Genomic DNA, 16450 nt, shown 5'->3' on the forward strand with positions numbered 1-16450 from the left:
GCCACTATTCCCCGTGCCTCGTAGCTAGGTAATCAGAAGTAAGCTGACATTCCCTGTGCATCGTAGTTAGCTGATACAGAAGGAAGCCAGCATTCCCTGCGCCTCGTAGTTAGGTAATACAGAAGGAAGCCACCATTTCCCGTGCCTCGTAGTCAGCTAATACAGAAGGAAGCCAGCATTCCCTGTGCCTCATAGTTAGTAAATAGAGAAGGAAGCCACCATTCCCCATTCCACGTAGCCAGCTAATACAGAAGGAAGCCAGCATTCCCCGTGCCTCGTAGTCAGCTAATACAGAAGGAAGCCACCATTCCTCGTGCCTCGTAGTTAGTAAATGCAGAAGGAAGCCAAAATTCCCCGTGCTTTGTAGTTAGGTAATACAGAAGTAAGCTGACTTTCCCCGTGCCTCGTAGTCAGCTTATACAGAAGGAAGCCAGCATTCCCCGTACCTCGTAGTCAGCTAATACAGAAGGAAGCTGACATTCCCCTTGCCTCATAGTCAGCTAATACAGAAGGAAGCCACTATTCCTCGTTTCTCGTAGTCAGCTAATACAGAAGGAAGCCACTATTCCCCGTGCCTCATAGTCAGCTAATACAGAAGGAAGCCACCATTCCTCGTGCCTCGTAGTCAGCCAATATAGAAGTAAGCTGACATTCCCCATGCCTCGTAGTCAGCCAATATAGAAGTAAGCTGACATTCCCCGTGCCTTGTAGTCAGCCAATATAGAAGTAAGCTGACATTCCCCGTGCCTTGTAGTCAGCCAATATAGAAGTAAGCTGACATTCCCCGTGCCTTGTAGTCAGCCAATATAGAAGTAAGCTGACATTCCCCGTGCCTCGTAGTCAGCCAATATAGAAGTAAGCTGACATTCCCCATGCCTCTTAGTCAGCCAATATAGAAGTAAGCTGACATTCCTCGTGCCTCGTAGTCAGCCAATATAGAAGTAAGCTGACATTCCCCGTGCCTCGTAGTCAGCCAATTTAGAAGTAAGCTGACATTCCTCGTGCCTCGTAGTCAGCGTATACAGAAGGAAGCCACCATTCCCCGTGCCTCGTAGTCAGCCAATATAGAAGTAAGCTGACATTCCTCGTGCCTCGTAGTCAGCCAATATAGAAGTAAGCTGACATTCCCCGTGCCTCGTAGTCAGCCAATATAGAAGTAAGCTGACATTCCTCGTGCCTCGTAGTCAGCCAATATAGAAGTAAGCTGACATTCCCCGTGCCTCGTAGTCAGCCAATATAGAAGTAAGCTGACATTCCTCGTGCCTCGTAGTCAGCCAATATAGAAGTAAGCTGACATTCCTCGTGCCTCGTAGTCAGCCAATATAGAAGTAAGCTGACATTCCCCGTGCCTCGTAGTCAGCCAATCTAGAAGTAAGCTGACATTCCCCGTGCCTCGTAGTCAGCCAATATAGAAGTAAGCTGACATTCCCCGTGCCTTGTAGTCAGCCAATATAGAAGTAAGCTGACATTCCTCGTGCCTCGTAGTCAGCCAATATAGAAGTAAGCTGACATTCCCCGTGCCTCGTAGTCAGCCAATATAGAAGTAAGCTGACATTCCCCGTGCCTCGTAGTCAGCCAATATAGAAGTAAGCTGACATTCCCCGTGCCTCGTAGTCAGCCAATATAGAAGTAAGCTGACATTCCTCATGCCTCGTAGTCAGCCAATATAGAAGTGAGCTGACATTCCCCATGCCTCGTAGTCAGCTGATACAGAAGGAAGCCACCATTCCCCGTGCCTCGTAGTCAGCTAATATAGAAGTAAGCTGACATTCCCCGTGCCTCGTAGTCAGCCAATATAGAAGTAAGCTGACATTCCCCATGCCTCGTAGTCAGCCAATATAGAAGTAAGCTGACATTCCCCGTGCCTCGTAGTCAGCTGATACAGAAGGAAGCCACCATTCCCCGTGCCTCGTAGTCAGCCAATATAGAAGTAAGCTGACATTCCTCGTGCCTCGTTATCAGTTAATACAGCAGTGAGTGACCTTCCCCTTTCTCATTCACATATAGTTGTTCTACATACCCAAGTTCATAATTTATTCAACACATCACAACACATCACACCACATCACATGACTCTGTTACTATTGACCTCATCTTAATTAACTTAAGAATACCAACTTACGAACACTGGTGCAAGGTGTCCGATCACTTTCAACAATAACACGTGTACGGTACAACAATAACACGTGTACGGTACAACAATAACACGTGTACGGTACAACAATAACACGTGGACGGTACAACAATAACACGTGTACGGTACAACAATAACACGTGGACGGTACAACAATAACACGTGGACGGTACAACAATAACACGTGGACGGTACAACAATAACACGTGGACGGTACAACAATAACACGTGGACGGTACAACAATAACACGTGTACGGTACAACAATAACACGTGGACGGTACAACAATAACACGTGTACGGTACAACAATAACACGTGGACGGTATCAATACAAGGTACTATTTATATCAGTGAATACAATGTTGATATCAATAAGCCGTCGTATAGCTGGAATATTGCTGAGTGCGGCGTTAACGACAAACAAACAAAATGATATTAATAAGCGCTGCTAACTTCAGGTCAATAAGTCATCTTCGTTTTTCCCCTGCGTCACTACCTGTATCATCAACAATGGACGCCAGATGATCCAAAGTCATCAATGCTTGATCTCTGGACCCGATATCCATTATTCAAGAGACGAATACGACAGCGAGAAAGAACACATTATATTTTCAACATGACAGGGTTGCCGTTCAGCATCATCCACTGTTAAGCCCTGTCTTGATCAGTTAATACAATTCCGCAGTTGCTGAAAACTTGTCATGAGTTGAATGCCTCCCGCTATGTTTGTGTCAGATTAACGCACTCATATTTCTGCCCAATCTATCTGAGGCTTTTGTTGACATAATATTCCGTTTCTCGGCACTTTGTATTTAAACCAGTCATTCTGTGACTTGATGCATCATACGTTTGAAAGCAAATAAGAGGCACATATTCCATGCCTTGAAAAAATGCATTAATGAAATGTTACACTGACCTAGCTTTTAAAATGCACTAATAGTTTGCTTTGTCAACTTTCTTTAAACAATTGGTATTTGACTTGATGGGAGCTGATGGCGCTTTGATCAGCCGCTCACTGCGCATGTCCTTTGAAGTGTGGTGGTTAATTTCTCCATATCGACTTGCTCGTTCCGATCATTTAACGAACAGGTTTGTGAAATCCCAGCGCAGCCGCTGTTAAGTTTCATTCCGACTTCCATTACAAAACTAATGAGTCGTGAGGCTGATTCTCTCTTGACAAATATCAACATGTAACAGTAAAATGTCAATTTCAGAGCTGCATCAGATGCTGGAGGAGAGGCCCACTGTGAGAGACTTCTAGGTACTGGGGGAGGAGGATATAAACTTCTCGGTACTGGGGGAGGGGAATATAGACTTCTCTGTACTGGGGGAGGGGGATATAGACTTCTAGGTACTGGGGAAGCGGGATATAGACCTCTCGGTACTGGGGGTGGAGATATAGACTTCTAGGTACTGGGGGAGGGGGATATAGACTTCTCGGTACTGGGGGAGGAGGATATAGACTTCTCGGTACTGGGGGTGGAGATATAGACTTCTAGGTACTGGGGGAGGGGGATATAGACTTCTCGGTACTGGGGGTGGAGATATAGACTTCTAGGTACTGGGGGAAGGGGATATAGACTTCTCGGTACTGGGGGTGGAGATATAGACTTCTAGGTACTGGGGGTAGGGGATATAGACTTCTAGGTACTGGGGGAGGGGGGTATAGACTTCTAGGTACTGGGGGTGGAGATATAGACTTCTAGGTACTGGGGGAAGGGGATATAGACTTCTCGGTACTGGGGGTGGAGATATAGACTTCTAGGTACTGGGGGAGGGGGATATAGACTTCTAGGTACTGGGGGAGGGGGGTATAGACTTCTAGGTACTCGGGGGGGGGGGGGGATATAGACTTCTAGGTACTGGGGGAGGGGGATATAGACTTCCAGGAAGCACTGGGGGTGGAGATATAGACTTCAAGGAAGTACTAGGGTGGAGATATAGATTTCAAGGAAGCACTGGGGGTGGAGTTTTAGACTTCCAGGAAGCCTTGGAGGTGGAGATATAGACTTCAAGGAAATATTAGGGCGGAGGTATATATTTCCAGGAAGTACTGGGGATGGGGATACTGACTTCTAGAAAGCACTTGGGGGTGGGGATATAGACTTCTAGAAAGCACCGGGATTGGGGATGTAGACTTCTGGGAAGCACTGGAGGGTCGGGATATATACTTCCAGGAAGCGCTGGAGGTTGAGATATAAACGTCTAGGAAGCACTGGAGGGTCGGGATATATACTTCCAGGAAGCGCTGGAGGTTGAGATATAAACGTCTAGGAAGCACTGGAGGGTCGGGATATATACTTCCAGGAAGCGCTGGAGGTTGAGATATAAACGTCTAGGAAGCACTGGAGGGTGGGGATATATACTTCCAGGAAGCACTGGAGGTTGAGATATAAACGTCTAGGAAGCACTGGGGTGGGGGTATATACTTCAAGGAAGCGCTGGAGGTTGAGATATAAACGTCTAGGAAGCACTGGAGGGTCGGGATATATACTTCCAGGAAGCGCTGGAGGTTGAGATATAAACGTCTAGGAAGCACTGGGGTGGGGGTATATACTTCCAGGGAGCGCTGGAGGTTGAGATATAAACGTCTAGGAAGCGCTGGAGGTTGAGATATAAACGTCTAGGAAGCACTGGAGGTTGAGATATAAACGTCTAGGAAGCACTGGGGTGGGGGTATATACTTCCAGGAACACTCGGCAGTGCAGAAAATGAAGTCTTGCTGAGGTCTAGCTTGAACAACGTTCATACATCGCTTAACACTAACTATGTAAGTGTGACATGAACTGATCATTATTTGAATGAGTGGGACAATACTGATCTTACTAATTTACACAATTCCTCTTAGTAAAAGCAGATCAATAAAATACAGCAAGGGCAGAAAGTTGTTGACATTTTCGATTTCCTCCATTTTCCTCTTCTGTCTAATCGGGGCATTATCTTCTGTGTCCACATTGTTGGGATGGCTTACTGCGATGTAATGACGTTCACACAATCAAGTTCACTACTGAATAAACTATTTTTACGCTGACTTCAACGTGTATAGATATAGCTGCAACCATTCACAGAGACAGTGCAGTGGTCGCTGCTGGGGATTGATGGGCCGCTTCAAACACTGTCAGTGTCCTCTACGCTTCACCTTCAGTTGAGTTGGGCAGAGCCAACCTACATAGCGTCGTTCGACATGACACAAGGTACACACAGCACAAGGCACATATGACACAAGGCACACATGGCATAAGGCACACATGACACAAGGTACACACAGCACAAGGCACACATGACACAAGGAACACATGGCATAAGGAACACATGAAACAAGGTACACACAGCACAAGGGACACATGACACAAGGAACACATGGCATAAGGCACACATGACACACGGTACACACAGCACAAGGCACACATGACACAAGGAACATATGGCATAATGCACACATGACACAAGGAGAACATGAAACAATGAACACATGACACAAGGAACACATGAAACAATGAACACATGACACAAGGAACACATGGCATAAGGCACACATAACACAAGGGAAACATGACACAAGGAACACATGGCATAAACACATAACACAACGCAAACAAGGCACACAAGACACAAGAAAACATGATTCAAGGCACAAGACACACATGACACACGATGCAAGGCAAACAAGGCACACATGACACAAGGCACACATGACACACGACAGAAGGCACACAAGGCACACATGACACAAGGCATACAAGACATACATGACACACATGCCACACACGGCAAAAGGAAAACATAACACACATGACACAAGCATCTTCCCGAGGCAGTTTCCACCCTTGCGGAACTAGGCTGGTATTATGGCTGGACTAATGTCAGTTAACTCTCTTGCCTCTTGCCTACAAGACACACATAACACAAGGCACATATGACACACATGGCACACAAAGCACACATGACATTCACACAAGGCACACATAGCACAAGGAAAACATGACACATGACACACATGACACACAAGGTACATATGACACAAGGCACACAAGGCACACATGACACACAAAGCACATATGATACAAGGCACATATGACACAATTGGACACACGGCACAAGGCACACATGACACAAAGCAACCATGACACAAGGCACACATGACATACTGCACACATACCACGAGGAACACATGACACACAGCACACATTACACACGGCACACATGACACACGGCACACAAAACGCAAGGAAAACATGGCACACATGACACATCAGCTGGTGCCTTACTTCAGATCTTCATATTGGTATTCCGTATCTAGCGTATGGGCTGATGTTGGATGGTTAATCAACTCTCGATACATTTGTCAGAGTGAACATCATTAATTACGATCAAAGGACTATTTGTTATTGTTAGGCCTGGTCAAGGTATTATCCTTCTTGACAGAGTCGGCTTAGCCGAGCAAAGGAGGAGATTGTCTTGTGCAGCTGAAGGGCAGCACACCCACACGGTGTCCGTCATCAGTCAAGGCTTCAGGCGCAGCAAGGTTGCTCGTACTCTCGACATAAGATCTTATACATGATGAGGACGGTAAGATAGCCTTGTGGTTAAAGCGTTCGCTCGTCAAACCGACGATCCTGGTTCCATTCTATACACGGACATAATGTGTGAAGCCCGTCTTCGGTACCCCCAAAACCCTGCACCCCACAACTTTTACACCTCTCTGTACCCCACGCTTTTTACACCCCTCTGTAGACCACGACTCTGTACCCACTACTCTGTACTTACAACTCTGTACTTACAACTCTGTACCCACAACTATGTACCCACAACTCCGTACCCACGACTCTGTTCCTACAACTCTGTACCATCGACTCTGTAGCCAACAACTCTGTAGCTCACAACTCTGTAATCATGACTCTGTACCTACAACTCTGTACCCACAACTCTGTACCCACAACTCTGTACCCACAACTCCTCAGCCCACAACTCTGTACCCACAACTCTGTACCCACAACTCTGTACCCACAACTCCTCAGCCCACAACTCTGTACCCACAACTCTGTACCCACAACTCTGTACCCACAACTCTGTTCCTACAACTCTGTACCCAACAACTCAGTTCTTACAACTCTGTGCCCACAACTCCGTAGCCCACAACTCTGTACCCACAACTCCGTAGCCCACAACTCCGTAGCCCACAACTCTGTACCCACAACTCCGTAGCTCACAACTCCGTAGCCCACAACTCTGTACCCACAACTCAGTTCCTACAACTCTGTACCTACGACTCCTCAGCCCACAACTCTGTATTAGTGCAATAATCTTGGACGCGACGTTAAACCCAATTTCACCTCACCACAATAACCTCCCGGATTCAGTACCTTTAAACTTCTTGATTCTTTTAAGACCCACAGTGTTTCTACTCCAATAATTCTTGCTTGTTCTCCGGGTTATGGTGTTATATCAAGTAACGACTATATCTGGTACAGAGGGCATTGAGGCGGTAACCCATGCAACTATGTGCCCCGCTGCAATACAACACGTTGCTATGTGTCCCGCTGAAATACACCACGTTCCCATGTGCCCCGCTGAAGTACAACACGTTGCTTTGTGCCCCGCTAAAGTACAACATGTTCCCATGTGCCCCGCTGAAGTACAACACGTTGCTATGTGTTCCGCTGAAGGACATGTTCCCTTATGCCCCGCTGAAGTACAACACGTAGCTATGTGCCCCGCTGAAGGACATGTTCCCTTATGCCCCGCTGAAGTACAACACGTTGCTATGTGTCTCGCTGAAGTACATGTTCCCATGTGCCCCGCTGAAGTACAACACGTAGCTATGTGTTCCGCTGAAGGACATGTTCCCATGTGCCCCGCTGAAGTACAACACGTTGCTATGTGTTCCGCTGAAGTACAACATCTTCCCATATGCCCCGCTGAAGTACAACACGTTGCTATGTGTCTCGCTGAAGTACATGTTCCCATGTCCCCCGCTAAAGTACAACACGTAGCTATGTGCCCCGCTGAAGTACAACACGTTGCTGTTCCCCGCTGAAGGACATGTTCCCATGTGCCCCACTGAAGTACAACACGTAGCTATGTGCCCCGCTGAAGTACATGTTCCCATGTGCCCCGCTGAAGTACAACACGTTGCTATGTGTTCCGCTGAAGTACATGTTCCCATGTGCCCCGCTGAAGTACAACACGTAGCTATGTGCCCGCTGAAGGACATGTTCCCTTATGCCCCGCTGAAGTACAACACGTTGCTATGTGCCCCGCTGAAGTACAACATCTTCCCATATGCCCCGCTGAAGTACAACACGTTGCTATGTGTCTCGCTGAAGTACATGTTCCCATGTGCCCCGCTAAAGTACAACACGTAGCTATGTGACCCGCTGAAGTACAACACGTTGCTATGTTCCCCGCTGAAGGACATGTTCCCATGTGCCCCACTGAAGCACAACACGTTGATTTGTGCCCCGCTGAAGTTCATGTTCCCATGTGCCCCGCTGATGTACAACACGTTGCTATGAGCCCCGCTGAAGTACAACATCTTCCCATATGCCCCGCTGAAGTACAACACGTTGCTATGTGCCCCGCTGAAGTACAACATCTTCCCATATGCCCCGCTGAAGTACAACACGTTGCTATGTGTTCCGCTGAAGTACATGTTCCCATGTGCCCCGCTAAAGTACAACACGTTGCTATGTGCCCCGCTGAAGTACATGTTCCCATGTGCCCCACTGAAGTACAACACGTATCTATGTGTTCCGCTGAAGTACAACATGTTCCCATGTGCCCCGCTGAAGTACAACACGTTGCTATGTCTATGTATTGCATCAGTGTATACAATGAATCAAGTTTGAATTCAATCTTCCGCAGTCACCAGAAAACAGGGAGTTCTGGGTGTTCCTCGACCACAGAATCACTTCAGTCTTCGTAGCCTCAATTTAGACATACAATAATGAGTATTGCATTCCCCGGGGCTCAATCCCGGCCTGATTTGTATCTTCCGAGCACATCATCCAGCGAACCAAGCGCTACATCACCTACAACCGCACTCCCAGTCGCTCCGCAACTACCGCTTTATGACAATCGACAAAAAATGAATTACTTCAGCCTATGCGGTGGCCCCATCATTGTGTTATTAGTTCCTTCTATAGTAGACACAGCGCTTTGTCTCCGGCACCCATCAAGGCATTCCTTACACTACGCTGCTCTTGAAGTAACAGCTTTTTCTTGTATTAGGTTGTTTTGCTCGGATAAACATTTTTCCCTTAATGACCCCATCAAGTCAATGTTGGCTTTATTCTCATTCTGGGGTCTGATCAAAGAAAACGCTGAATCATAAAATCACATAAATGTTGGAATTTCTCTGGATGAAATAACATAGAGCAATATTAGTTCATTTATTCGTCCGATTTGATTCCTTCTATGACAACCAAGTGTAATGCTTACCGCCCCAGAACCATCCCGCCCATCGTGTTGCTGTAAACCCCATGGCAAGCATCATGGCGAATCAGTTATGTTGAATGTTGATTCACTCCATCAAACCTAAATTTTGTTGCAAATGACTCTATCTTTTCCCCCTTTATAACTACAATGTGCATCTTATTTCTCTCCACTTCTCTCTGTCTCTTGTTTATGTCTGTGGGTTTTTTTTGTTTAACGCCGCACTCAGCAATATTCCAGCTATATGACGGCGGTCTGTAAATAATCGAGTCTAGACCAGACAATCAAGTGATTGACATCATGAGCATCGATCCACGCAATTGGGATACGATGACATGCATCAACCAAGACACCGAGTCTGACCACCAGATCCCGTTAGTCGCCTCTTACCTCTTGCTTATGAACGCTAATGTGAAATATAAAGGGCATCTCTCCTGTTGGTTGTCACTACTCACCCTATACTTTATATATATTAGTATATGCGTTATACCCCTAACGTATGTGTAGGAATGAAGTACCAGTCTTAAAATGTTTGGCGAGTACTGTATTTGATCTTACCTTTACACTTGTTACTGTCAACAGGGAAGGTTTTGTCTGTTTGTTTGTTGTTTAACGCCGCACTCAGCAATACCCAAGCTATGTGATAGTGGTCTATAAATAATTGAGTCAGGACCAGACAATCCAGTGATTGACATCATGCGCATCGATCCACGCAATTGGAATACGATGACATGCATCAACCAAGATAGCGACCCGACCCGACCACCCACCCGATCCCATTAGTCGCCTCTTTCGACAAGCACGCATAGTCGCCTTTTACGGCAAGCACGCACAGTCGCCTTTTACGGCAAGCACGCATAGTCGCCTTTTACGGCAAGCACGCATAATCGCCTTTTACGGCAAGCACGCATCGTCGCCTTTTACGGCAAGCACGCATAGTCGCCTTTTACGGCAAGCACGCATAGTCGCCTTTTACGGCAAGCATGGGTTGCTGGAGGCACAGGGAAGGTGTGAGGCGCGTTGAACACCGATTACAACTGTGCTGGAATTTGAAGCCATGATCAAACGACCCGGTCACGCCCCCAGGGTCTAACACCCAATTGCGGCGCCAAAGACGATAGAGCCACATGTGCCTCCAAACCGAATGACAATAGGAGTTCTCACTGCACCAAGGCGATGATGTATCTGTATGTATGCAAGGGCGAGGGTGCATTTGTGGCGTAGAATCACCTGAAGGTAATCAGAGAGGACACAATGCTTAATCACAATAGCCCCAATCGGACAAACTTCAAAGACTTGTATATTTGCAAAACTGATTATCTACTCGGTTTATTCTTAATACCTCCAAGACAGATGGATCCCGAGGATACCATGCCTGACTTTAGTGTTTAAATCAATTATTTTTTACCACAGATTATACCACAGAGGCGATCTGTATGCATTGATTAAACAAAAGCTAATCCCAGTAGTGTTTGTGTACATCAATATATCCATAGTGTTTGTGTACATCAATATATCCATAATGTTTGTGTACATCAATATATCCATAGTGTTTGTGTACATCAATATATCCATAATGTCTGTGTACAACAGTATATTCATAGTGTTTGTGTACATCAATATATCCATACTGTTTGTGTACATCAATATATCCATAGTGTTTGTCTACATTAATATATCCATAGTGTTTGTGTACATCAATATATCCATAGTGTTTGTGTACATCAGTATATCCATAGTGTTTGTGTACATCAATATATCTATAGTGTTTGTGTACATCAATATATCCATAGTGTTTGTGTACATCAATATATCCATAGTGTTTGCATACATTAATATATCCATAGTGTTTGTGTACATCAATATATCCATAGTGTTTGTGTACATCAGTACATCCATAGTGTTTGTGTACATCATTATATCTATAGTGTTTGTGTACATCAATATATCCAGTGTTTGTGTACATCAATATATCCATAGTGTTTGTGTACATCAATATATCCATAGTGTTTCTGTACATTAATATATCCAGTGTTTGTTTACATCAATATATCCATAGTGTTTGTTTGCATCAATATATCCATAGTGATTGTGTACATCATTATATCCATAGTGTTTGTGTACATCAATATATCCAGTGTTTTTGTATATCAATATATCCACAGTGTTTGAGTATATCACTATATCCATAGTGTTTGTGTACATCAATATATCCAGTGTTTGTGTACATCACTATATCCATAGTGTTTGTGTACATCAATATATCCAGTGTTTGTGAATATCAATATATCCATAGTGTTTGTGTACATTAGTATATCCATAGTGTTTGTTTACAGCTACATCTTTACACATGCAAGCCTTCACCAAGAAGCTAAGAAAAATGCATATTATCAATAAGAATTCTTTTATTTGAGGAAATCAAATAAGAGAAATCAGGAAGACAAACAAACAAAACATTAATCTTAAAAGTAACGATGCCTGTCATCTTCAAGGTTCTAATTGTTTCACCCAACATGTGTACAACCATATATACTATAAAAATCTTTAAGAAATAAAACATTCGTTTTATGAAAAGTGATGACAATATCCTTTATATACAAGTACAAAATGTGTCAAATATAGATATATAAGGCAATATTTTGTATCACAGTGACGTGTTCGATAAATAAATGACTACCCCCGACAAGCTTATGCCAACATTAACAATGACTGGTCCCATATGGATCCATTCCATCCCTCGGTTTAGTATAAACTATATCACACACTCCCACATCGATACATTCCATCCCTGGATATATTAACTATATCACACACTCCCACATCGATACATTCCATCCCTGGATATATTAACTATATCACACACTCCCACATCGATCCATTCCATCCCTGGATATATTAACTATATCACACACTCCCACACCGATACATTCCATCCCTGGATATATTAACTATATCACACACTCCCACACCTATACATTCCATCCCTGGGTATATTAACAATATCACACACTCCCACATCGATACATTCTATCCCTAACATGATGATCATGAGGTACTGCAGACCTATCCTGACTGGCAGTTCTAACATGATGATCAAGAGATACTGCAGACCTATCCTGACTGGCAGTTCTAACATGATGATCATGAGATATGCAGACCTATCCTGACTGGCAGTTCTAACATGATGATCATGAGGTACAGCAGACCTATCCTGACTGGCAGTTCTAACAAGATGATCATGATGTACTGCTGACCTATCCTGACTGGCAGTTCTAACATGATGATCATGAGATACTGCAGACCTATCCTGACTGGCAGTTCTAACATGATGATCATGAGGTACAGCAGACCTATCCTGACTGGCAGTTCTAACACGATGATCATGATGTACTGCAGACCTATCCTGACTGGCAGTTCTAACATGATGATCATGAGATACTGCAGACCTATCCTGACTGGCAGTTCTAACAAGATGATCATGATGTACTGCAGACCTATCCTGACTGGCAGTTCTAACATGATGATCATGAGATACTGCAGACCTATCCTGACTGGCAGTTCTAACATGATGATCATGAGATACTGCAGACCTATCCCGACTGGCAGTTCTCACAAGGAGAAGATCATGAGGTACTGCAGACCTATCCTGACTGGCAGTTCTCACAAGGAGATGATCATGAGATACTGCAGACCTATCCTGACTGGCAGTTCTAACATGATGATCATGATGTACTGCAGACCTATCCTGACTGGCAGTTCTAACATGATGATCATGAGGTACAGCAGACCTATCCTGACTGGCAGTTCTAACAAGATGATCATGATGTACTGCAGACCTATCCTGACTGGCAGTTCTAACATGATGATCATGAGATACTGCAGACCTATCCTGACTGGCAGTTCTAACAAGATGATCATGATGTACTGCAGACCTATCCTGACTGGCAGTTCTAACATGATGATCATGAGATACTGCAGACCTATCCTGACTGGCAGTTCTAACATGATGATCATGAGATACTGCAGACCTATCCTGACTGGCAGTTCTAACATGATGATCATGAGATACTGCAGACCTATCCCGACTGGCAGTTCTCACAAGGAGAAGATCATGAGGTACTGCAGACCTATACTGACTGGCAGTTCTCACAAGGAGATGATCATGAGATACTGCAGACCTATCCTGACTGGCAGTTCTAACATGATGATCTTGAGATACTGCAGACCTATCCTGACTGGCAGTTCTAACAAGATGATCATGATGTACTGCAGACCTATCCTGACTGGCAGTTCTAACAAGATGATCATGATGTACTTCAGACCTATCCTGACTGGCAGTTCTAACATGATGATCATGATGTACTGCTGACCTATCCTGACTGGCAGTTCTAACAAGATGATCATGATGTACTGCAGACCTATCCTGACTGGCAGTTCTAACAAGATGATCATGATGTACTGCAGACCTATCCTGACTGGCAGTTCTAACATGATGATCATGAGATACTGCAGACCTATCCTGACTGGCAGTTCTAGCATGATGATCATGAGATACTGCAGACCTATCCTGACTGGCAGTTCTAACAAGATGATCATGAGATACTGCAGACCTATCCTGACTGGCAGTTCTAACAAGATGATCATGATGTACTGCAGACCTATCCTAACTGGCAGTTCTAACATGATGATCATGATGTACTGCAGACCTATCCTGACTGGCAGTTCTAACATGATGATCATGATGTACTGCTGACCTATCCTGACTGGCAGTTCTAACATGATGATCATGAGATACAGCAGACCTATCCTGACTAGCAGTTCTAACATGATGATCATGATGTACAGCAGACCTATCCTGACTGGCAGTTCTAACATGATGATCATGATGTACTGCAGACCTATCCCGACTGGCAGTTCTAACATGATGATCATGAGATACTGCAGACCTATCCTGACTGGCAGTTCTCACAAGGAGAAGATCATGAGGTACTGCAGACCTATCCTAACTGGCAGTTCTCACAAGGAGATGATCATGAGGTACTGCAGACCTATCCTAACTGGCAGTTCTCACAAAGAGAAAATCATGATGTCCTGCAGACCTATCCTGACTGGCAGTTCCGACAAGGAGAAGATACTGAGGCACTGCAGACCTATCCTGACTGGCAGTTCTCACAAAGAGAAAATCATGATGTCCTGCAGACCTATCCTGACTGGCAGTTCCGACAAGGAGAAGATACTGAGGCACTGCAGACCTATCCTGACTGGCAGTTCTCACAAGGAGATGATCAGGAGGTACTGCAGACCTATCCTGCTCTGTAATAACTACAGGAAGACAAGCATGAGGTACCAGCTATTCTAAGGTTACTTACCTGTTTGTAAGAGGTGACTAATGAGATCGGGTGGTCAGGTTCGGTGACTAGGTTAATGCATGTCATCATATCCAAGTTGAGTGGATCGATGCTCAGGATGTCACTCACTGTCAAATATTGCTGAGTATGGTATTAAACAATAAATAAACAACAAAACAAACTTAGCTGTGTAACCAGCCTAGCTACCAGCAGATGAAGCACACATGGAAAATATGTGGCTTGTTTACATAAAAAGATATATACAAAACACTTAAAATAAAAAGAACAATAAGATGAGAATATTAAAATAGTGTGTGATTTAAACTTAAACTGAGACTCGTACATATATCTCCCCAAAGAAAGAAAACCCACAATCATCTGATAAAAACCCATGCGAGTCAGATCAGGCATGCTGAGGACAAAATACTTTCTTGTATTTAGAGAAGTGACTCCTGAAGCTCATTTGATGGTCCTGAAATATTATAGTAGAACTGAAGTCCATCAAGAAGAGAGAATAAAAATATTGGTTGAAGTTTCAATCTCATTAAATTAGATCTTAGAGCTCGCTACCGCTACACTAAAGGATATCTTGTTACAGGTCATGTCAGACTGACCTTCTAAACTTTGACCCACCAATGAAATGACTAATTGAAAGTTGACATCAGCCAATCAGAAAGCAGCTTCCATGGGCTTTTAAAGCACTAGTTTCAAAATGGGGACTTCCATTCCAGACAACACTTGGAAAAATATTTTCTCAATTCAAAATTTGAAAAATGAAAGAAATTCTGGAATGTCAAATGTTTATCCCACTGAAGCTAGAGATAGACATCATCTAGCATTCAGAATCAGTCGCACAGCCTGGATGCTCTGATTGGTCTAAACGAAAAGTTGTTCTGATGTAAGCAGTAATGGGATGTCCTCAGGTATTTGTGTAGCGGTAGTGAGAACTAAGGCCAAGTTTTTAATGAGTGCCATTTCACTATCAAACGCCACAGTGGTAAATGAAGATCTTACCCGTGATGATCCTGGGCAGAATAGGCCATAAACGGTGACTATGCTTGTCATAAGAGGTGACTAACAGGATCGGGTGGTCAGGCTCACTGACTTGGATGATGCATGTCATCGTATCCCAATTGTGTAGATCGATGCTCATTGTATCAATCACTGGATTGTCTGGTCCTCACTCGATTCCAGACTGCTGTCATATAGCTGGAATATTGCTGTGTACAGCATTGAACAAAAAACAAACAAACAAACATGATGGTCAAAGGTATAAGTCAAATATCACAATGCACAGCAAAGAATAGCATGTGTTGATGCACATGCCATATTTATACTAATTGTGAAATTTTCAAAATGGTACATGCAGAAATGACTGAGCAATGGCCACAAATGATATTTTAAATTCAGCTGCCAGTCACAGACTCAATTAGACTTCAGTAAGCAGTCTTAAGAGGCATCATTGCATCAAATACTCAAAGTGCAAGCTTCATAATCATCATAAAGCAGGACAAGGTACATGGGGATCAAATT

General features: G+C 44.2%; 1 protein-coding gene across 1 annotated transcript; it reads right to left on the reverse strand.

Annotated features, from left to right (window-relative positions):
- Nucleotides 1–8355: 8355 nt before the first annotated feature.
- On the reverse strand, nucleotides 8356–8904 carry LOC139467773 (trophinin-like). Its single transcript, XM_071249280.1, has one exon. It carries the CDS (start codon nucleotides 8902–8904, stop codon nucleotides 8356–8358), a length of 549 nt encoding a protein of 182 aa, XP_071105381.1.
- Nucleotides 8905–16450: the final 7546 nt, after the last annotated feature.

This window comes from Haliotis cracherodii, unplaced genomic scaffold (assembly GCF_022045235.1).
Source record: "Haliotis cracherodii isolate W230 unplaced genomic scaffold, xgHalCrac1.p SCAF_2, whole genome shotgun sequence".
Lineage (NCBI taxonomy): Eukaryota > Metazoa > Mollusca > Gastropoda > Lepetellida > Haliotidae > Haliotis > Haliotis cracherodii.